This window comes from Engraulis encrasicolus, chromosome 21, assembly GCF_034702125.1.
Source record: "Engraulis encrasicolus isolate BLACKSEA-1 chromosome 21, IST_EnEncr_1.0, whole genome shotgun sequence".
In the NCBI taxonomy this organism is placed as follows: Eukaryota; Metazoa; Chordata; class Actinopteri; order Clupeiformes; family Engraulidae; genus Engraulis; species Engraulis encrasicolus.
The window spans coordinates 49719099-49744098 of NC_085877.1; the positions used below are offsets into that span (position 1 = coordinate 49719099).

General features: G+C 44.0%; 1 protein-coding gene across 1 annotated transcript in view; it reads right to left on the minus strand.

Moving 5' to 3' along the window:
• Positions 1-12323, minus strand: part of zdhhc21 (zinc finger DHHC-type palmitoyltransferase 21) — a 45007-nt gene extending 32684 nt beyond the window's left edge. The window contains exon 1 of the mRNA XM_063186757.1: positions 12138-12323. Coding sequence (XP_063042827.1) covers positions 12138-12291 — 154 coding nt within the window. The 5' untranslated portion in view covers positions 12292-12323. The remainder of the gene's footprint in view (positions 1-12137) is intronic.
• Between the last annotated feature and the right edge of the window lie 12677 nt (positions 12324-25000).

Genomic DNA, 25000 nt, shown 5'->3' on the forward strand with positions numbered 1-25000 from the left:
GGTAAGCTGTCATTTCATTTGATATCGGCTAGCTTTCAGGCAAAGTTAACCAAACAGTCATGCAGAATAGCGTGGTGTCTGCCTACTTTAACAGCAGTTTGTTAATGTGAGAAAATCAACATCAAGTTTGGGATTTCCGTCCATTGTTCTGTCAGAATGTGTAGCCATTTGGTTGCAGGTTACTTTTATGTGGGCTTAAACATGCCAGGAACGTATTAAAAGTTTTTAGACAGTAAGCAAATGACAGGGATTCCTGCGTGTCCATCCTAGCGTTGCGTGTAGAGCAGTGCACCGTCTCTCTCGCGCTAGAATCGCTGCAGCAAGTTCCAATCTATTGCCGCCTTTTGCCAAAGTTATTGCTTTGCAAAAAAGCATTTACTTAATGCGACTGAAGTGTTATTAAAACATATGCACGGAGCGAGATAGCTGAACTAACTATACTACTGAAAATAAGAACGCCCCAAATAATCAGTCAGCCAAAGGTGCAATCTGTAAAGAAAAGAGCAAAAGACGTGTCCGGGTGAAAAGATTCTCTGCAGACTCCGCCTGATTTAAAGTGACAGTGCACACTTTCAGGCACTGTAATAGAACAGCATAGCCTAAGCATGCATTTTTATTCTTTTAACTTTGTTACTTATTAGGCATAACACGTGCTAATAAATGCATGCTAACCCATGACATTATAGGAGAATCTAAATCAATCATATGATCTTTTAAACCAAATTGTTATTCACATCAAATAATATGAGTTCTTAATAGTCTTAGGTCTACAACTTTGTAGCTTGATGGTGCAGTGATGGTGGTCAGAATTAAAACTTGTTTGCCTCTGTACTGACAGTCCAATAGCATACTGTTGCCAACTGACAGGAGAGAATATTAAAAAGTAGGCTACATAAATGCATCAGGTGAAATACTGGTCTAACTGTTCCTATTTTTTAGCAACCCAATACAGTGAAGAGGGAATGAGGGTACCTTGCTGTTTTTCTCATAACTGAGTAATACATTGATTTATGTATGATATTAATTATGGGCAATAACTTCATAGAATACATGTATTTGCCTGATGGGGCGATGTTAAAATTGTTTTTTTGTTTTTTTTTTTAAAGCTATTTTGACCGCGAGTGAAGGGCTCCCCCACCTCCCAAAAGCCAATTTAAACACTGGTCATAGTGGTGTAGTACTATGGTAGTAATGTATTACTAAAGGCCCTGTGTGCTGTCATAGTGGTGTAGTACTATGGTAGTTATGTATTACTAAAGGCCCTGTGTACTGTCATAGTGGTGTAGTACTATGGTAGAGTAGAGTAGTAGAGTAGTAGAGTAGAGTAGAGTAGAGTAGAGTAGAGTAGAGTAGAGTAGAGTAGAGTAGAGTAGAGTAGAGTATCGTTTATTGATCCCAGGGGGAAATTAAGGTGTCAAGTAGCATACACACATAAATAAAGACATTGCCCACAAGACATAACACACATATTTACACATAAATACATGGTAGTAATGTTTTTTTCATTGACCATTTCTCACTCCTGTGTAAGTCGGGGGCTATATTGTGGCACTATGTCCCGATTTCCCCTTCGAGTTTTGAACAGGTGCTGCCTGTCTCCTTTACTTAAAGTGATACCGTCCCATTTTTGGAAATAAGCTTATTTTACACGTCCCCTTGAGTTAAATAATAGGGTTTTACCGTTCTCCTGTACGTTCAACCGTTCTCTGGGTATGGCAGTGCACATTTCACCTCCAAGCTAACAGTTAACATTGAGTCCTATGAGACCAGTTAGCCGCAAGCTGGTCTCATAGGACTCAATGTGAACTGCTAGCATGGAGGTAAAGTTTGCACTGCCATACCCCTAGACCGGTCGAAAGTATAGAAGAACGGGAAAACCCTATTATCTAACTCAAGGGGAGGTGTAAAATAAGCTTATTTCCAAAAATGGGACAGTATCACTTTAAAGGCGTATGCCACTATTTTGGGGCTTAATACAGTTAAAATCGTTGGCTGGGGTTTATAAAAGTGGTAAAGTGTCTTATTTTTCATGTGAAGCGTTGTCTTGTTTTAAGACAAGTTAAAAGAGGGAGTATGTCGCTAAGCTAGTGAAAGTCAATGCATCCATGTAGCATTGCTTAGCGACATGCTCCCTCTTTTAAAGTGTCTTAAAACAAGACAACAGCTAACATGAAAAATAAGACACTTTACCACCTATATAAACCCTGTCAAACGATTTTAACTATTAAGCCCCAAAATAGTGGCATACGCCTTTAAGGGCTACAACACCTCTCCCCCTGCTGATGGGTTATCAGTTGAAGAGCCAGTTCCTCAGCGTACAGTATTCACACCACTGTAGTATCACACCATCACAACAAGCCCCGATACCACAGCTGCTCACCTCTGCTCATCACACACACCCCTGACACTCACACATACACACACACACACACACACCTGACACACACACACCCCTGACACTCACACATACACACACACCTGACACACACACCTGACACCCCCCCCCCCCGAGACTCACACATACACACACACACACACACCTGACATACACACACCCCTGACACTCACACATACACACACACACACCTGACACACACACACACCTCCCACCTGACACACACACACACACCTGACACACACACACACACCCCTGACACTCACACATACACACACACCTGACACACACACCTGCTTCAAGTGGCCTACAGCGGCACACCTAATCACCACCTCTCTCTTTTGGCACGCTGTCTCTCTTTCACTCTCTCTTTCTCTCCCTCTGTCTGGTCTCTCTCTCTCTCTTTCACTCTCTCTTTCACTCTCTCTTTCACTCTCTCTTTCTCTCCCTCTGTCTGGTCTCTCTCTCTCTCTTTCACTCTCTCTTTCACTCTCTCTTTCTGGTTTCTCTCTTTCACTCTCTCTTTCCCTCCCTCTGTCTGGTCTCTCTTTCGCTCTTGCTCTCTCTTTCTCTCTCTTTCTTCCAATCTCACTCACTCTCTCTCTCTCTCTCTCTCTCTCTCTCTCTCACACACACACACACACACACACACACACACACACACACACACACACACACACACACACACACCACTGTGTCACAGCTAGTAATCACTGATCTCTGATGAACAGATAGGAAGCATGAGGTGACAGAACTTGAACTTGATTTGACGTCAGAAACACTTGAGCAGCATGAGGTGACAGAACTTGAACTTGATTTGACGTCAGAAACACTTGAGCAGCACTACTTCAATCTACCGCGGGCCGGGCGCTCTAAGCCCTCCACCTGGTGTAGTACGGCCTTGCATGCCCATGGGGACGTGGGTTCGAGTCTGCCCTGGGTCCTTGGTCATCCCTGCCTCATTCTATGACATTGCTTAACAGTATAAAAAGAAGACAATCCGTTCTGTTTATGTTTCATGTTTGTCTTTCACTAGATTTCCCAGAATGCTCTACTGACTCAGAGTGCTGCACCACAGGTGCCAATAATGATGTATATTAACCACAAGCACTGTTTGTATGCACTCTGCCTGATGAAGGTCTAAGGACCGAAAGCTTGCAAGTCAAGTAAAGCTTCTTTGCACAAAAAAAAAAAAAAAAGCAAGTCAAGTAAAGCTTCTTTGCACAAAAATAGACCTGAAGTGTGCGGATTGTCTTCTTTTTATACTGAAATTTCTACTGAATCCTGCACCTTCTAAACAGATGAGCGGTGGCCCATCACAACTTAAGATAACATTGCTTAACAAAAGGGGAGAACAGTAGACAATATTTAGTAAATTCATTTTAGCAACTTAATTAGTAACTTTTTAGTTACTTCTTTTTTTTAGTAAATACTTAGTAACTTAATTAGTAAATGTTTATTTTTTTATTGGACTGTGCTGCCCCAATCAGCTTATGGACCTAGGTGGGACGACTAGTCTCTATAGGCCATGTTGTGCTTTGTGTGTCTTTAATGTGCGTACATGTGGATTGTGGAGTGGAGTCATGCAAGAGAGATTTCTGTGCAAACAGACAATAAACGTTTCTTATCTTATCTTATCTTATCTTATCTTATCTTATCTTATCTTATCGTATATTATCTTCTCTCTCCCCCACCCTCTTCCTGTCATATTCTCAACAGCTGTAATTAAGACACAAAAGCCCTCATTTGAACAAATAATCACCACGATGTGTTTTAACCTATTGAGCTGTCACTATTATTAACTAGATTTAACAGAGTAGTTTTATTTAGTACAGTAGTTTTATTTAGTATAGTAGTTGTATTTAGTATAGTAGATTTATTTTCTGAAAGCTAGTGGTATTTAGGTTTGCATAGGCTGAGGGCAGATTTGTATTCAGCACCCTTTTTGCAGCTGCCTTAGGGCTTCCGCACACCGGCTCCGACAAAGTGCTGAGCACTGCTCAGCTAAAATTCGATTCCATTGTTTTCAATAGAACCACGCACACTGGCGCCGATGTCCGCGGACATTCGCCGATGTCGGATAGCAATTAGAGACAAGTTCTATTTTGTCGGCGCCGCCCATTGACTATCAATGCAATGTTCGTGTGAAATTGGGTTTGGGGGTCCGAATTCTGTCGGAAGCAAAAGTGCGCCGCAGTGCTGTCGGAGCCAGTGTGCGGCCGGCCTTAGGCATCAATGGGTTAAGAAAGACATACAGAGCATAACATACTGGATATGGTGCATTCCAGTCCAAAATCATTAGCCTGGGTGGAGTACATAGGATGGCGACGCCAGGCTATCTCAAACATGCTACACACAACACATGAGAGTGATTTCGCAATCTGTACGTGGTATGCAGATTTCCTGCATCCTACCCCGTCAAGAACAAGCCCACACTTTCACCTAAGATGTTGTAGATTCTAATCCAGTGGTTTTCAAAGTGGGGGCCGGGGACCCCTGGGGGGCCGCGAGGGGATGCTAGGGGGCCACGGCAGGTTGGCAGGGAAAATATTGCGAAATAACTCAATAATTTAATAAATTAAATAACTTATTTAGCCAAAATAAAACAGAAATAAGCTAAACAATCCCAGTGGAATCATTTTCTTCTTTACCAATGTTTATCATAGATGTATGATGCGTTGTGTAGTACTTGAATGCGTTGAGGAATGCACCAACTTCATCGAGTTGTGAAACTGGGGGCACAAAAAAAATAGTGTGGCACGGTCCAGATCAGGAGGGCCTTGGCTGGAATCTACTGGTATTTGGGGGGGCCTCGTCATGGGGCCTCGTCATGGTAAAGCTGGGGAACCCATGTTCTAACCCTTTACTTTCCAACAAGGCCGCTGACAGCTTTTGCTGGGCCCAGGACAACGTCATCTGAAAGGGCCCCCTACCGAATGTAGGGGCCCCCCTACATACAATGTAATGGGGACCCAATTCTTGGCCCACTATCCCCATGGGCCCTGGACAATATACCCCTTTGTCCCCCCATGCCGGTGGGCCTGCTTTCCAACATCTGTCTTCACTGCCAAGGGGTTTGGGGCGACGTGTCAGATGCCTAGTAGGTGACGGATGCCTATCTCCTAGGTGACAGATGCCTATCTCCTAGGTGACAGATGCCTATCTCCTAGGTGACAGATGCCTATCTCCTCCACTACTACGCTTCCTCACAGCGCATCCCAAACTGGCATTTCAGGTTGGTCACCGCGGCGATTATCTTGCCTGCTCTTGTGAACTTGTGCACCCTGCCTCTCTACCTGCCTACTGCCACACTCTCTCTCACACACACACACACACACACACACACACACACACACACACCCTCCAGTACAGGTGATGCTACACAGGGCAACGTGTTGAGCATGTCCGGGCAACAATACGATACAAAGTCATTAAAGAGTCAAAGTAATTAAGTAATTAAACAGCTAGCATAGTATTATTGATAGTTATAATTACAGTCTGTATAATTATCAATCTTACTATTTTACCATAAGGCAGGTCTGCAATTGCAGACTAATAAGAGCCATGGTAGGTAGCGTGTACTGAATGTCCCAGGTGGTCATAGTGTTCGGAGGAGCATGATTATCATTATAACAATATTAGTGGCAGGCAACCGTGGCCTAGTGGTTAGAGAGTTGGTCTTTCAATCTAGGGGTTGCAGGTTCGAATCCCCCCTGACCTCTCCCTACACCTCCATCCACGGCTGAAGTGCCCTTGAGCAAGGCACCTAACATCACATTTCTCCAGGGACTTCAACCGATAACCTGAAAAATAATAACTTAAGTCGCTTTGAATAAAATGAAAGCGTCAGCTGAATGTAATATAACAATATTCAAACGGATCACACCGCACTCTCGATTAAAAGGTGCCAAACATAAACAAAAACTGTGTAAAATAGAAAGAAAAATGTCTTAAATCCTCTTTGTGTTCTTTTTAATTAATAAGCCAAGCTTTCGGTCTACTGACCAGAACTGAGCCCTGAGGAAGGTCAGTAGACCGAAAGCTTGGCTTATTAATTAAAAAGAACACAAAGAGGATTTAAGACATTTTTCTTTCTATTTTACACAGTTTTTGTTTATGCTTGCAAGCAGGGCCCAGTAGTCTACTTGCCATGAGAGGGGACCCGGAAATGTTTGGTACCCCAAAGTTTTTTGATGGAAATGTATAGTATAGGTCCCCAGTACATAGAAACTGCCGGATGCTACTTTGTAAATATTGAGCATTTTTTTTTATTAGCATAAGTAGCATAAATTAACATAATCGCCTTTATGGCCTTATTACAGGATCAGTTTGACCAATCTACACAATCTTGGTGTGGTTTTGGGGGTTTTGGAGGATGCTGAAGTCATTTGTGACATTTATAAATGCCTACCAGATTCAAAATTCCTCTTAGTGTCAAGGGTAGACACATTTTATGCCTTGATGAGCTGATTTTAGCAACGTTTTTGGGTAATTTAGGCCTACATACCATAAACCTTACCTATTTCAATTATTTGTACCCATGGCCCTACTATATGAAGTAGATGAGCTACATCTATTGCCATGCCAAAGACATAGAAGACTTGGGGTGCTGTAGTACAGTGTATGTGGAAAGTGAGTGAGGTTCTTATTTTCAGGAGTTTACTTTATGCAATTGAAAGATTTCATGGTTTGTGCTAACTTCCGTTAGGTATTTTAGCTTGAGGATCACTTGTTTTTTCTCACTCTTTTTTTGTAGGTGAAGGGCACTATTGTATGTCATTATGGCACTAGTGTATGTGTGTGTTTTTTAGCGTAATTAGCATAAATTAGCATAAGCGCCGTTCTGGCCTTATTACATGATCAGTTTGGCCAATCTACTCAATCATGATGTGGTTTTGGGGGCTTTGGAGGATGCTGAAGTCATTTGTGACATTTATGCCTGCCAGGTTCAAAATTCCAGTTCATGTCAAGGGGGGAGGGGCACATTTTATGTCTTGACAAGCTGATTGCGGCAATATTTTGGTAAAATACACATGTATTTTTTCAATTATTTAAAACCATACTAAATGTAGTTAACTGGCCATATCTAAGGCAGTAACATAAATCATTGCAATGCAGCTTGTGTTGAAAGTGGGTGAGAAGAGAATGAATAGATAATAGCTGATAATGCAGGTCAATTGCCATCCAAAATGCCCAAAGCCACTGTACAGAAAAAAATGTAATCGCAATAGAAGTGCAATTATGGCAAATTGTTCTCTGTCAAAGAGGTAAAGCCCCTTTGATGCCTACACATGATACGTAGACTAGAGATATAGCAATTACAACAGTAAGAACACATACAACACAATTACTCACAACTTGGGCTGGTTGCTATGCTAGCCAGCATCCGTAACTATTACACTGTATAGTAGCTTCTCTACAGAGCCATCATCATCATCATTGTCACTGTCTTCATCTGTTATAGTCTCTTCTTCACCATCATCCCCTTGATTCTTGGAACCTGTTGTTATTGGGTGGGTATATTGCATAACGTAAGGATGAGGTGAGGATAGCTGAGAAGAACACCAATACGCTGGACAATGGTAGACTTGCTGCCTTTCCTTAAGCATTCATTTTCATCAATGATCGAAAGGGACAGGATTCAGCTCATAGTCAAAGACTGTAAACAACTCTACTTTTCTCTGGGTTGAAGCCATCAGCAGTTGAGCAAACCATGATCTTTCTGTCGACTTTAAACCCTCTTGTCTTTACTTTCATCGTCACAACTTTATTTGAGATTGTTGCATGAAATCCCACCAGGGATTGAAGAAGAAAACAACGTGTTCATGTCTTTGTCCAATTTACACTGCATCTTTCAGATTGACCTTTTCATCTGCCACCTGCCCACTGATAATGTGGTGGAGGGTTGTGGAGTCTGTAGTGAGTGGGTGAGAGTTTTCTCATAACACTCACAATTTGAGCCCAGTCTTGTCAGCATCCAACTTACATTGTCTCTCCCCTTCCTCTTTGTGTATCTTGGGCTTTGTTGTTTTATCCAGTGTTTCTGTATACATCTCACTCAGTGACTGGGACAAATGGGAACAGATTACACATGACTGAGTCCACACAGAAACCTGATCAGAGTTTGTTGAGATACCTTTTATCTCCAACTCCCTTACCTCGCCTTATGCATGTCTGGTCTCCAAACACATCTGCACCCATATAGCAAGAAAATCCTCCATGGCAGCATCAGGGATATGCTGCATTTCAAGCAGGTGTGATCCAACTTACATAAAGGTGATGACCAGAAGCATCTGGTAGCATCTGTTGAAGACAATATATTTGAATGAGCCAATTCTGTGAGCTATGAATGCTGGAGTTATAAAGCAATCTGCCCATAGCAGGTTCGTGAGCCAGGCCTGCCATTTAAGATTGAGGTAATACCTCCATATGCAGCCACTATGAGCTCCTCCAGGCCAGTTGACCTAATGAGCTAATGAATGACATGAGGTTCTGCATCATCCCAGGTCTCAGTATGACTGATGACCATTGTTATGGATCACGGCATTTGATCTGACAATCATGTACAGCTGCACTTCAAAAGTATGTCACTGTACCTCATGCCAAGGTTCTTAAGTGAGTGTCTAGGTATGAAATGGTAGTACTAATAACTGTACGTCCTTGCTGACTTGAAATGTCCTGAGTTTACTGAGTAGGTGAAGGTGTTGCTGTGCTTTTTTTAAATATCGAATCCACTTGCTGTGAGAAAGACAGGGAGCTGTCCATTTCGGTGCCTAGGTACCTAAAAACGTCCACTTACTCCATTGTCTGCCCTTGGATGGAGAGTGGCTGGAACAGAGTTGATGTCTTGTCTCTGCCCCGGCTCCTTTGTCTTTGAGACATTCAGCTCAAAGGAAAGTTCTACAAAAGTTTGGCTCAGGTTGCAGTTGGAGCATCAGGGTCAGACATATGTGCCACTAAGGCAATGTCATGAGGAAATTTAAAAAGTGTCATAGCTCCCCTATGACACACAATGTAGTTTGTGTACACACACAGAGAAGAGGATTGGTGATAAAACACAACCTTGAGGAAGTCCAGAGTTCAAGGCGATGTTTGAAGACGCGCCATTGAAAAATACCTGCTTGTAGTCTGTCCAGCAGAAAACATTTAACCCACTTGGTAAGTGCTGGGTGGATCTGAAGGTTGGAGAGCTGCTGGAGGAGTGTGTCAATATGCACAATGTTGAATGCAACAGGATCCTGGTGTGTGGGTGTATTGAGTCCAGGTTCCTGGCTACAGTGTCCAGAAGTGAGAGGCTTGGATTCTCCACACCACGACATTCCCTGTAGGCGAACTGGTGTGGGTCCAGCTGGTCTGACACCACACAGGAAAGAAGGCCACACATCACTCTCTCCATACACTTGCACAGCACAGATATTAATGCCACTGGTCTGTAGTCCTGGAGATCTTTAACAGTTGACTTCTTTGGGATGGGAATGATGGTGGATTCCCTCCATTGGTCAGGGGCACAGCCAGAGTCCAGGGGATGCTGAAAAAGCCTAGTGAGAACACCACTTAGATGGATGGAGCATCTTTCAACACTCTCCCACCATGTCCGGACCAGAGGCCTTGTATGGGTTGACTATACGCAGTATGGTGGTCAATAGCTGCATTAGCTTACACATCTCTCCACTGAGCAGACATTGTTTTGAATATTGGAACCCTGCTGTTGGTGGTCGAAAATTTAATTTTCCTACCTGGCTATGACCTCTGTCTTGACCTATGACTCTTTGCTGTTTTTGAATATGATAGCTATACCCATGGGTCCAGTTATTTTAAAGTCGTCATCTTTGCCATGGCAGTTAGCAAAGTGACATTTCTTCCCCATTTAAAATCAAATGACATACAATAGTGCCCCCCTCTCTTCCAAAAATGTGAGGAAAAAAACAAGTGATCCTCAAACTAAAATACCTAACTAAAGTTAGCACAAACCACAAAGTCTTTCACATATGATTGCATGAAGTAAACTCCTGAAAATAAGAACCTCACTCACTTTCCACATACCCTGTACTACAGCACGTCAAGTCTCTACCTTAATTCTATGTCTTTGGCAATAGATGTAGCTCATCTACTTCATATAGTAGGGCCATGGGTACAAATAAATGAAATAGGTAAGGTTTATGGTATGTAAATTACCCAAAAACGTTGCTAAAATCAGCTCATCAAGGCATAAAATGTGTCTACCCTTGACACTAAGAGGAATTTTGAATCTGATAGGCATTTATAAATGTCACAAATGACGTCAGCATCCTCCAAAAACCCCAAAACGACACCAAGATTGTGTAGATTGGTCAAACTGTCCCTGTGATAAGGCCATGGAGGCGATTATGTTAATTTATGCTAATGTTGCTAATAAAAAAAATTGCTCAACATTTACAAAGTAGCATCCGGCAGTTTTTATGTACTGGGGACCTATACTATACATTTCCATCAAAAAACTTTGGGGTACCAAACATTTCCGGGTTCACTATGGGGCCCTATGGGCTGGCAAGTAGACTACAGGGTAATATACCAGTAATACAGCTCCAGGCCACTTTATTAGAATAGCATGAAAAAGTTGATTTATTTCCATAATTCCATCAATAATGTTAAACTGTCATGGATTGTAGATTCATGGCCCAGTTGTTTAACTTTTCTAACTATTCCAGCTCAAAAAACCCATGTATTAGGGAATTCGCATCATTAGGAATATGGTAATAAAATCTCAATTTTCCGAATCAAAATTCGGTTCACATCAAATCAGTTGAAATTTGGTACTTTCTACATACTGTAACATGCAATGTGCAATACTTGGTTAGGACTCTTAATCAATGCCATGCTATATAACATTATAGTAACTATATGGAATAATAGTCGTAGTGGGGGAAGAGGATGATTATATATCATAATAACTATATTAGTAATATAATCAGGGTTCCCACACCTTTTTCATGAACAAATTCAAGCACTTTTCAAGTACCTTCAAGCAACACATTTTCAGTTTTCCAGCACTTTTCAATAGGTCGCGGGAAGGGGGTGTGGGGGTCCCACAGAATGCAATTTCCTGCATTCTGATCAATTTTAGGGTGTTGAATGGCAAATCCCATCTAACATTTCACTCACTCAGATTTGTGGTGTACCTGAAGAACTTATTTATAATATTTGGCTTAATGAGTTTGACTTGACACAAATTTCAAGCATTTTCAAGCACTTCACCAAACATTCCAGCATTTTCACAACCTTGAAAACACTGAAATTCAAGCATTTTCAAGGAATTCAAGCACCAGTGGGAACCCTGTATAATGTAATGTAATACATTACTTACAGAGTAGCAGTGCCCAGGGCACGTGGCCTTGGTGGTAGTGGGGGAAGAGGATGATTATATAACACTATAATAACTATATTAGTAATGTAATGTAATGTAATAACTATATGTACTGTAATATATGACTTACAGAGTAGCAGTGCCCATGGCACGTGGCCCTGGTGGTAGTGGGGGAGGAGGATGACTACATAACATTATAATAACTATATATTAGTTATATAATGTAATGTAATATATGACTTACAGAGTAGCAGTGCCCATGGCACGTGGCCCTGGTGGTAGTGGGGGAGGAGGATGATTACCGGTATATAACATTATAATAACTATATGGAATAATATAAATAAACTATTCTTACTCTTATATATTAGTTATATAATGTAATGTAATATATGACTTACAGAGTAGCAGTGCCCATGGCACGTGGCCCTGGTGGTAGTGGGGGAGGAGGATGAGCTTGGGGATGAAGACGGTGTTGTAGAGCCAGATCCCGAACACCACAGATAGGCAACACCAGCCCATGGGGTCCACCACGAAATGAAGACGCAGCTTCATCCTCACGAAGAGGAGGAGGAGGAGGAGGAGGAGGAGGAGGAGGAGGAGGAGGAGGGAGAGGAGAGGAGGAGAGGAGGAGGAGGAGGAGAGGAGAAGAGAGGAGGAGAGGAGAGGAGAGAAGAGGAGAGGAGGAGAGGAGAAGAGAGGAGAAGGAGAGGATGGGAGGAGGAGAGGAGGAGGAGAGGAGGAGGAGAGGAGAAGGAGAGGAGAAGAGAGGGCCTGTGTCCTTCTGCCGGTCCGTTGGTCTCTCCGTCACTTGACCTCAGGTGACCTCGGAGGGGGTCAGCAGCCTGAACTGGAGGGCGCCAGGTCTGATATGATTGGAGTCAATTTGGGTTACAGATTGCCAGGTCTGATATGATTGGAGTCACTTCGGGTTACAGGTTGCCAGGTCTCATATGATTGGAGTCACTTCAGGTTAGTGGTTGCCAGGTCTCATATGATTGGAGTCACTTTGGGTTACAGAATGAGGGATGAGAAGGGCATCGATTGACTGGGTTCAGGATAGAGGGTGGTATGGGCTGCCAGGTCTGATATGATTGGAGTCACTTTGGGTAAAAGAATGGTTGCCAGGTCTGATAGCAGTTGCGTCACTTCAGGTTGTAGAGTGAGAGGTGAGAAGGGCAAATGACGTGGCGGAGTGACGTCACTTCTGGTCAGTGGTTGCCAGGTCTGAGAGCAGTTGCGTCACTTCAGGTTGCAAAACGAGGGGTGAGAAGGGCAAATGATGTGGCGGCTTCAGTTCAGGATAGAGGATGATGGATGTTGCCAGGTCTGACGAGTTAGCGGTCACTTCAGGTTACAGGTTGGTTACCAGATCTGATGAGGGTTAGTGGGTTGCAGCGGTTGCCAGGTTTGTGGAGGGCGGCGCCACTTCAGGATAGAAGATGGGCATCGGTAGAGCGGCGTCGCTTCAGCAGTCCAGCGAGGGGGGCATCGATAGGCAGCAGTGTGGCTAAGCAGCCTTGGGGAGGACCCTGGGGAGCAGAACACACACACACACACACACACACACACACACACACACACACGGGGCATCGATAGTCAGCAGTGTGGCTAAGCAGCCTTGGACAGCAAACAGAACCGCTGTAGAGGACCCTGGGGAGCAGAACACACACACACACACACACACGCACACACGCATGTACGCACACGCACACGCACACATGCACACACACACACACACACACACGCACACGCACACGCACACGGGTAGAAACACGAGTCAGCCAAGCCATTAGTGCTCTCTCTCTCTCTCTCCCATCCACACACACTGCACACACACTGCACTCGCCACTAGCCTGGATGTCGTGGCACCCATTACCACCCGATCAGTCTCTTTTTCCCAACCTGCTCCCTGGTTTACATCTGAGCTCCGCCTCATGAAGCAAGCCGGGCGTCACCTAGAGCGACGGCACAAAAAAACCGGCCTCACTGTCCACCTGGAGGCCTATAGGGACCACGTCAGGAGCTACAAGCAGGCCCTCTCTACAGCCAAAACACAATATTTCTCCACTCTAATCAACAACCAACAGAACCATCCCAGAATGCTCTTCTCCACAATTAACCGCCTTCTCCGCCCTCCCCAAACACCCCAACCATCGGATGCTGCTGAGTTGTGCTCCAGCTTTCAGGACTTTTTCACACGTAAAGTCGACACCATCCACCAGCAGCTCCTAGCTCCACCCCAGCACCACGAGGACGAACCACCTGACACCCACCAGCCATGGCAGGACATTGCCATCCCCGCTGCCTGCCCACCGCAGCACCGCCTCTCCTGCTTTGCCTCCCTTGGCCATACCCAGGTCACCGACCTGGTGTCAAAAGCCAAGTCGTCCTCTTGCCAGCTGGACCCCATGCCCACCACCCTGGTTAAAGCCTGCCTTCCTGCCCTCTGCCACATCATGACAACCATCATCAACACATCTCTGGAATCTGGTGTTGTGCCTGCCAGCTTCAAAACTGCTGCTGTGATCCCCACCCTGAAAAAACCTGGTCTGGACCCTGACGACCCCAACAACTACCGTCCGATCTCCAACCTTCCTTTCCTCAGCAAAATCTTGGAAAGGGCAGTGGCGGCCCAACTCCAGCAGCATATGTCCCACCATGAGCTCTTTGAACCCCTGCAATCTGGTTTCAGAGCCCACCACAGCACAGAGACTGCACTTGTCAAAATCAAGACTCACGCTCCACCACAGTTACCATCAGCCACGGCGTTCCGCAAGGTTCGGTGCTTGGCCCCCTTCTTTTCACCATCTACATGCTCCCCCTTGGTCGTATCATCCGCTCCCATGGTCTCAGTTTCCACTGCTACGCCGATGACACACAGATATACATCAGCACCAAACCCTCTCCTCTGTCCCCCCCCACCCCTCTATCCCCCCCCACCCCTCTCGTCCACTGCCTGCAGGACATCAAAACCTGGATGACACACAATCTCCTCAAACTGAACAGCAATAAAACTGAGCTCATGGTGGTGGCACCAGCAATGCTGCAAAGGAAGGTTGGAGATCTCCACCTGGACATCGATGGATGCACCATCACCCCATCCCCCGAAGTACGTAACCTGGGTGTCATCTTGGATTCATCACTTTCACTTCACTCCCACATAAAAAAGTAACCAAATCGGCATTCCATCATCTCCAAAACATCTCCAGACTCAGGTCTTCACTCTCCAAGACAGTTACGGAGACACTCACTCACTCCTTCATCTCCTCCCGTCTGGACTATTGCAATGCCATCCTGCTTGGTCTACCCAACAAGGCCCTAGACAGACTGCAATATGTCCAGAACTCTGCTGCCAGGATCATAACAGGCACTAGACCCTGGCAGCACATCACCCCCATACTCAAGCAGCTTCACTGGCTCCCCATCAAGTCACGCATTACCTACCTTCAAGTCCCTCCATGGTCTGGCACCCCACTACCTCAGTGACCTCCTTCACCCCTATGACCCCTCAAGATCCCTGCGGTCCTCTTCCAAGGGCCAGCTGATCGTCCCTCGTGCCAGGCTCAAGGCCACCAGTGACAGAGCCTTCCATGTTGCTGCTCCCATTCTTTGGAACAATCTGCCCGACCACATCCAAAATGCCCCTTCACTGGCCATGTTTAAGCAACACCTTAAGACACATCTCTTCCTGGAGGTTTATGGCTGCTAGTTCCACAAGCACTTTCACGCATTCACACACATGCTCACACACTGACGCGCACACACACTCACACTCTCCAACACAACACTCTGTGAAGCGTCCTTGGGTGTTTTGAAAGGCGCTATATAAAACGAAAGTATTATTATTATTATTATTACACGGTCATGTGACCACACACACACACACACACGCACACACACACGGTCATGTGACCACACACACACACACACACACACACACACACACACACACACACACATACACGGTCATGTGACCACACACACACACACACACACACACATACACGGTCATGTGACCACAAACACACCACAGCACAGCAGCAACAAAACAAACAAGAAAGACATCACCAGCACAAAATAATAAACAGTAAAAAGCCGTAAGCGTAAACTAACAGCAGACGCTGTAAAATATTCAGATGGTCTCCAGAAGCTAACACACAGTCATGCTGGAGAATAGGCCACCAAGGGCAGCAGCATCTGCACACAACCTGCACACACAGCAACCAAACAAAAACAAAAACAAAAAGTTGTAAACAGTAGAAGCTGTAAAATGGATTAAACAGCAGGCATTGTAAAATATTCAGATGGGCTACTGAAGCTAACACACACAGTCATGCTGGAGAAGAGGCTGGCCACCGAGGCCAACAGCATCCTGTAAGCTTACCACCACAACCAAACAAACAAACAGCAGAAGCTGAAAAATATGTGACTCTCGCGACCACTTCCACGGTCCGCTGTCAGAAAACCCCAAATGCAGGGCAGGGGAGGGGAGGGCAGGGGCGGAGAGGTGCGGCAGGCCAGCCCAACCCAGCCCAGGCAGGGCAGGGCAGGGCAGGGCAGGGCAGGGCCTGGCACGGTAATGCTTGGAAATACTGCAAATATGCGAAAATCAACCGTGGACTGTTCCTTTAAGAACCGTGATATCCATTCGACTCTTTTTGACATTACACAATACTGTAGCAAGGATGCAGAAACTAAGTTACATCGAGCTCCTGAGAGGCGGGGAACAGAATATAGTCTGGCACAGCTCATGTTAGGGGGGCCTTGGTTAACCGATAGTCGACCGGATCAACGTTAACCCGTTTAAGTTTTCTGCCACCGGTCAAACGGTTGTAATAATAATAATACAGTAATAATAATAATAATAATAATTTCCTCCCAAAAAACAATAATTTTGAGGTTTTAGTACTATAATTCAGCATTTTCCATCTGGCAACAGTGGTTGGACATGGCAGGTCCTGTCTGCGCAGCAAAAAAAAAGGCTTATGTGAAAAATAAATATGAAAAAAATCAGTGCTGTGCATATCAAGCACGCGAACGTTTTAAAATTTAAGATTACCGGTTAACCGGTTAACCACTGGTTAATGAGTCTCAGTAGCCGGTTAAGAGTTTTTTCAATTTTCACCATACCTTGCCTTGGCTAGAATCTAACCTTGAGTGGGTGGGTGCCTATGGGGCCTATACTACAAAGCTGGTCCAGGAGTAAACAGTAAATCAGTATTGATGATCAAATTTAGTATTGATGACCGAGGTCACTGGAAGTAAAGACAGCAACTGTGTGTGTGTGTGTGTGTGTGTGTGTGTGTGTGTGTGTGTGTGTGTGTGTGCGTGTGTTTCTAAGGGGTGTGTAAACCTATGTGAAAGAATATGGACCATAGGTTAGCCTGGACCTCTTTCAATGTACAAAGCCAGTCCTTCTGCACACATGTGCCTGTGTCTGCATGCGTACGTGTGATGTGTGATGTGTGTGATGTGTGTGTGTGTGTGTGTGTGTGTGTGTGTGTGTGTGTGTGTGTGTGTGTGTTTGCACAACAGGATGGGCCACATTCTTGAGGCAGGCAGTGATGGAGGCAGAGGGAGAGAGAGAGAGAGAGGGGGAGAGAGAGAGAGAGAGAGCGAGAGAGAGAGAGAGAGAGAGAGAGAGAGAGAGAGAGAGAGAGAGAGAGAGAGAGAGAGAGAAAGGGAAGGAGAGAGAAGGAGAGAGGGGAGGAAGGAGAGAGAGAGAGAGAGGGGAGAGAGAGAGAGAGAAGGAGGGAGAAGGAGAGAGAGAGAGAGAGAGAGAGAGAGAGAGAGAGAGAGAGAGAGAGAGAGAGAGAGAAAGAAAGGAGAGAGAGAGAGAGAGAGAGAGAGAGAGAGAGAGAGAGAGAAGAAGGAGAGAGAGAGAAGAAGGAGAGAGAGGAGAGAGAGAGAGAGAAGGAGAGAGAGAGAGAGCTTACATGGAGGGTAACATTGATTTCATACTGTAGTACAACCAGTTCCGGACCAATTGCCCACAGTGCCCCGGGCAAAACACTGATGGGGCCCCCCATATGGCCTGTCATGGTCACAATAGGGACCCCCCCCCCCCCCCTATTGTTCCGCCCCTGAGTACAGCGCTGTCTCCAGAGCACAGGTGCATAGCCATCGTTTGGCGTCTCCCTGCTCTCGTGATCACATACAGCAGGCTGCTCTCCTCAGCTATTCCCAATACCAGGCAGCAAATTATGCTCCCATTAGGGCTGGGCGGTTTTGGAAAAAATTAGCATCACGGTTTTCTTGATGAAAATTGATATCACGGTTTTCTGCACGGTTTTTTGATATGCGACGATTTCCCCCCAAATCTTAATCTTTCTGAGGAAAAGATCTCAAATTAAATGTTAAAATGAGATAAAATCATGAATTTAAATTAATCTCCATTTATATTTTATCATTTTTTCATATCAATAATATTTTCTATAATTTATAGTTTATATTTCCCTATCCAACAAAGGGGAAAATGCAACATTTGATAAAATAACCTAAAATCTTGACCAGGGTGTCATAGATTTTTCAAGGAAGAAGGGTTAAATGATTATAAGCAGCTGTTTTGGGCTTTTTTTTCCAAGACAGCCCAAAACAGCTTATTTCGTTCTACACCTGGCAACACTAATGGCTTATTTGTCGTTCTACACCTGGCAACACATCCGGCGCGTTGCGCTGCCGCTGGACTAGCGAGTAAACAACAGTGGGACAGAAACGAAACAGACTGAAGACAGACACTGAAAACAAACGGATTTACTTGACATTGTGTGCATATTGTCTTTGAATTAAAGTCCAAATCCAACGTAGAAGGTATTTTGTCCGGTAGTTTGTGTCATATTGCGATGTGTTTCGCTCCTATTTTGCCCCCAAATCATTTCAAACAAATATAGCAATGTAGCAATGCTTGTCTGCCCATTGCATTTGAAAGCTAGGCTACTTTAGCTTATAAGCAGTCTTAACAGCACTGCGCACACAGTTGGGATGGTAATTAAATACAGTTAAGAATCAGATAACTGTTGTAGCCTGTTAACATAGCACCACATAGAATTGCCTTTTATTTAACTTTCTGAGATCAAAGGTAGGCTAAGTCTTAAATGAATTGAAATGTTTGTCATGATTCATCCATGCCATGTGTGTTCATCATGTTTCACTCTCACTAGCCTCTAGCGCGTAACCAATTATTTTATTAGTTCAATCAACATCTTACATTGTGGTGACATTCCCTAGTAGAACAGCAACAACAGTGGACTTAGCAGAGTTGAAATGAAGTGTCAGAGACTTATGAATTAGAAGAATCTTTGGAAGTGTGACACGGAGTATGAAGCTCACGCACATAACATAGTAGGCTATAAACAACAACAACAAAACCGTCTCTCATCAAAAAGAGAACCTTGTGTAGTGTAAACCGAGATCACGGTTTTTTAACCGTACACCGCCCAGCTCTAGCTCCCATCATGCCAGTCAGTCAGTCAGTACATTACTGCTTTACTACAACTACAGGCAAAGCTTAATTCATGACAATAAAGTTCACTTGACTGTTGGCTGTTTGGCCTTTGGCAGTTCCCAATGCAAGTCAGTCAATACATTAAACTGCTTTGGCTGTTCTTGTTCCCAATGCCAGTCAGTCAATACATTAAACTGCTTTGGCTATTCGTGTTCCCAATGCAAGTCAGTCAATACATTAAACTGCTTTGGCTGTTCGTGTTCCCAATGCAAGTCAGCCAATACATTACTGCTTTGGCTGTTCGCAATGCCAGTCATATAGTGTACTCTAGAGCATGACACGGGAGTAGATTTTCACTCCTGTCCCATCCCGGTCCCAGAAAAAAAATCCCATCCCGTCCCATCCCAGACTGGAGTAAAAGAAACAAATCCCATCCCGTCCACTCCAGAAAAGAATATCTCCCAATCCTGCCAACTGCTCCCACTCAAAATCAACCCCAATCCCGTTTCGTCAAAAAAACTAGGCTTTTTTTTAGTTTGTTTTAGAAAATAAGCGCCATTGCCGCTCACGTTCATTTTTATTCCCGCTCCTGCCCGCTCCTGCCCGCTCCCGTTCATCTTTAAAATTTTGACTCCCATCCCGCAGGAAATCCTGAAAAATGTCATCCTTTACTGTACTCTGGCTGTTCTTGACTGTTCCCCTTGAGAGTGGGTGCAGCGGGCAGTGTGCAACACAATGAATGGAATGGAATCAATGGAATGGAACAGGCGAATGGCGGAATGTGTTGCTGTTTCCTACAGGAAGTGAGAGAGAGAGAGTGACCTGGTCTGCCCAATGCCCAGACACTAGCAGACAGACGCAGAGCAGGCATGGGGAGTGGGGCATGGGAGAGGGCAATGACTATAATAATGATCATGATGATAATAATAATAATAATAATAATAGTAGTAGTAGTAGTAGTAGTAGTAGTACATGGGTGTGGTTTCTGTTCAAAGGGAAAAGACACTCCACTTACACCTAGGTATTAGAACTACACATACACGTTGTGAAAATGGGTTGAGAAAGCTCAATCGGTGGTCCCCCACTGTCCCACATCCGCACCTTTCAAAGAAAGATGACGAATCACGAAATAATTATAACTTTCATTTACCTATAAACCTTCACTCCAATATCCTGTACTCTGCAGTTTTTGAGCTAGTTTACAATAACCAACAGGCGACATTTCCTCCAAGATAAAGGTCGTCTCTTTCAAGGGAGTAACTTTGACTTTGACATTGGTAGGGACATAAAATTGGTGGGGGTTCGGGGGTTTCTCCCCCGAGAAAATTTAGAAAATACAGTTGTTAAAAGTACAATTTTAACGCAATATGTGAATGTATTAGCCTATGAATGAATGTAGCTCAATGGTTTTAGAGGGGGATGATTTTTGACCATTTTCATTGTGTGTGTGTGTGGGGGGGGGGGGGGGGGGTGGGGGGGGGGGGGGGGGGGGGGGGGGGGCTGATTACCAATCATAAGTTCATGGCACACAGATGTTATATCAATGAGCAGATGATATGTCAACGAGCGCTCCTTAGGAAGTTGGTCTTTCAATCACACGGTTGCAGGCTTAAATCCTACCCTTAGGCTACCTCTGTTTACACCTCCATCCATGACTGGAGTGAAATTGACCAAAGCAGCTAGTTCTGATACAACATTGCTCCAGAGACTTTTACCAATAACATATAAGTCGCTTTGTTTTCAAATGTCAGCAAAGTGGTATTGCCTAACATGAAAATGATCACCAGTTCTGCCAATAGGCCTAGCCTACTCACTTTATTGACATTTAGGCCTATTTTAACAGCAACAAAAATGACACTGACATTTGCAAACATTTTCTTGAAATAAGCTTGCTTGTTTTTTTGAATAAAAAATAAATAAGACAGGGCCTAGAAAAAAAATGTTTTGGTTCCGGTGCCGACTGACCCTTTTTATCCTCCAAAATTAGCGACACTTCTTCACTCTCATAGGCTAACTCCCAATCTCTCGCTTTCCCCCTCCCTGCCTGTAGCTGTGTTTTGCATCATAGCAGTCTAACAGGCAACACACATGCGCGTGCAAGTGTCTTTGCGCAGCGCGTCTTGACAGAAATCCCAGCGATGTCACCGCATAGTTGCGCACCAACTGTGTCACGTTGTAGGCGAATTTTAATGTTACAACATACCAGTTAGCTTTGTAGCCCTTCTACATGACCGAAATGCAATACAACACAATGAGTAGGTGTAGGCCCTATCTGCGATTTTTGAAAAAAAATTTGAATGGAATGTTGCGTTTACATACGTCACGTCATGGGAAGAAGGCTTCCATTTCAGTCGCGTTGGATGTTCAGCGAGATCAGAACCTAGTCGCAGCAATTAGTCTAGGCTACTCAAGTAGTCCTACAGTTAAATAGCCTGTAAAACAAAGCCAGGTTAATTTAATATGAAAGAAGGGAAATGTTTTGCCGAAGTGTACCTTTAGGAACTCTTTCATTTACCACATGGGTCGCGTTAACAGAGGTTTGTCCGTCATTGACAGTTTTTTTTTTAAAGGAAGACTGAAGATTCTGAAGCCTGCCCGTCCTTTCGATGGTAGTTTAAATAGGCTACACTATCAGTAGATCAAATGTGCATTTCAATTCGTTATTATCTGCGCTGCGCAGAGACCACATTTCTTCTTAAATAGGCCACTTTATCCTTCACCTTTCTCCGCCTCTCTCTGCTTGTCACGCAACTATTACGCATCTGAGCTCCGTTCCCTGCACCCAAATAGTGAATTAGAAATTGCCGATGATGTCGGCACAACTGTTCGAATAGGCTAATTAAGATTCAGAACCGTTTGTAGGCCTATACGTAGGGCTAGGCTACTACATTTCCCCACAATCTGATTTACTGGCAGGGCGAAGTTATCCCTCTACCGTCTTTCATAAAAGTTTCATAGTCCTATCATTTTTCATATCATAGGCTATCCTCAGGCGTCGCCACAAACTCCTCGCTTGAAACAAAAAGTAGGCGGGCCTATGTACCAGAAATAGTAAAGCACGGTGTCTTATGAAAGTAACTTTAATCTGACATTTTGAAATGGTAGTTAGACTACTCGTTACTGAAAAAAATAGTGCGACTACAACGTTAACAGCAACACCGGTCGTGATTACACAGTAGGGGGCTAAATATTGGTGGGGACGTGTCCCTACCGTCCCTACCATAAATTACGCCCATGGTCTCTTTACTAGGTGAGTGGCAGCAGCCTGCCTGACATCTGACGGAGCTACAAACTGACAGCACAGCTTCCTTGAGAACACCCTTACAAGCTAGCTCGTTACATCAAAACATAAACGGGCAGTTATACACAGTGGTGGCAAGGAAGATATAATGACAGGGTTGAATTAGCAACAGACTTATGAACGTTTGTCATTGACATCCATACGTTACACTGTAGAACCACAAAAACGGTTCGTAGTGGGCAACATGTGCGGGTGATGTTCACTTGGTAACATCGGGCAGCTAACGCTAGCATGCTAGCACGCATCCATGACTGACAGATGAGCAAAAGATAAACATCCTTTCCGAAATACACCCACCGTGGGCACGGTGTTAAAGACACAACGCAAGTACAATAACAGGACATTTCACTTCACACAGATCCCAAAACACAACTGTGTTGTACACTTACTTGTTGACACTGACAGCGATGTTGGCACAGCGATGAATGAAAATCAGAACTGTCAACAACTTGGTTGCTGTGACTGAAGTCACACTGACTCCAGTGGCAACCACCTCTGGCTAGATGAGGAACTACAAATCATCAGACGGAGGGAGGAGTGACCTTTTCAACATGGCCGAATGTGTGGGACATCCTCAGTAAATATTTCACAACCAGGTTAATTTTGTTTTATACTGCAAAAAAGTGTATCGATACATTAAAAAATAAAGAAGAAGAAGAAGAAGAAGAATGTCACAACAGTTCCTAGTGCTACCTTACTTCCGCTAAAACGTCTGCGTTCGATTAATACTAGGCCTACTTTGGAGAAAGGTGCTGCATGAGCGCGTTCAGAAGATGTACACATTAATATGATATGAATATAATATATATATATATATATATAGTATGTAATATAATATAATATAGTATAATATAATATAATGTAAAAATGGGTAAAAAAAAAATGTCAATTTTTTAAAAGCCTATATTTCTAGGGAAAATACGGTTTATTGTAATAACTGACATAAATGCATTGCGATAACAGTACACAGGCCGTCACTAGGTTTGAGAGACAGGGGGGGCTTAGCCCCAGAGGAAGAAAATGCGCACCGCGCGCGCCGAAAATTTTTCAGCTCACCTGCTAAGGTTTTGTCAATGAATTCATTATTTTAAGAGCAAAGAAATCCCGCACACTGTCCATTCCACCAACAAACTTTAATACATTGTTTCGGTCATCCGACCTTCTTCATGTTGTCTTAAAGTTTGTTGGTGGAATGGACAGTGTGCAGGATTTCTTTACACTTGAATGACAACCCCACTGGGATAATATCCTACGCACCTGCCCACCTACAGAGGTGTGCAAAAGCGTCTTCTTGAACAATTATTTTAAAGATCACCTACCGATTTTTAAACACTAGTTACAGTGTTTTTTTTTTTAATTCACATTTTAATGAACATTCCTTATATGTAAGCTAAACAAAACATTTCAAAATGTTTCAACTGATGAATATTATGTACGCAAGTTAAAATGATTAGATAAAAATGCATAGAGCATAATTTTCACAAGGACTAGGAACTTTAAGGAGTTACTAACTGCGCGTCTCCAGGAGAAGCAGTGGTCAGGAAGAGATTCAAACAGGTTCCTTACTTGGAAAACTATGCATCCCCGGCAGATATTAGGTCATTTTATTGCTATTTTTATCAGTTCATGTGTGTTTTCAAACTGTTAAGACAAATATTAAATCTTAACTATAATTTCAAGACAATGTCAAATGGATTTATTACTCGGGTTGTGAGTGAAAATTGGTACTTTGGGTCTGAAGATTTCATCCGTGTAAGTAATTACACTTTTCTCGAGGTGTTGGTCACAAAGCACAATCCTCTACCTGTTTCCCCCCCGCATAAAATATTGCCGTACACCCTGCTTTTATTGCTGTGCAGTAGGATATAAGTGGCATTAAACAATAAATAAACAAACCGGAACTTGTATTCAGATTAACTTGCCCTCTTGGTGGTTCATATTCAGTGCTTTACTGCATTTGTTTTTGGAAAACTGTAAAAAAATAAAAAAATCGTTAAAAGGGGGACTAATACTAATGCAGGGGGGGGCTAAAATAGTCCTAACGACGGCCCTGACAGTACAATAAATGTGGTATAATTTATCAGAGATGGTCGCTCGGGAGCAGAGCGGCGGGGCTGTAACATGCTCAGGGTTCCTCATGGAGGAGAGCACTGGTTAATTACTCTCCCCACCAACCTGGCAGGTGGGAGTCGAACTGACAACCTTTAGGATACAAGTCTGACGCCCTAACCGCTTACCCATGACTGCCAATAGATCAGAGGGTTGGTGGTTCTATAGCGAAGGGGAGTAGAGTTGCCCAGCTGGGACTCGAACCCAGACCTTTTGGGGTAGTGAACTGGGGCTCTGACCGCTACACCAAAGTGCCAGGCTCGTTGGAGTGACAGTCAGAACACACCCACACAACCCTAGTGATGGTCCCTCCATCACAGGTTCGAATCCCACCCTTCCACTCCCTACCACACTCCATGGCTGAAGTGCCCTTGAGCAAAGCACCTAACCCCACACTGCTCCAGGGG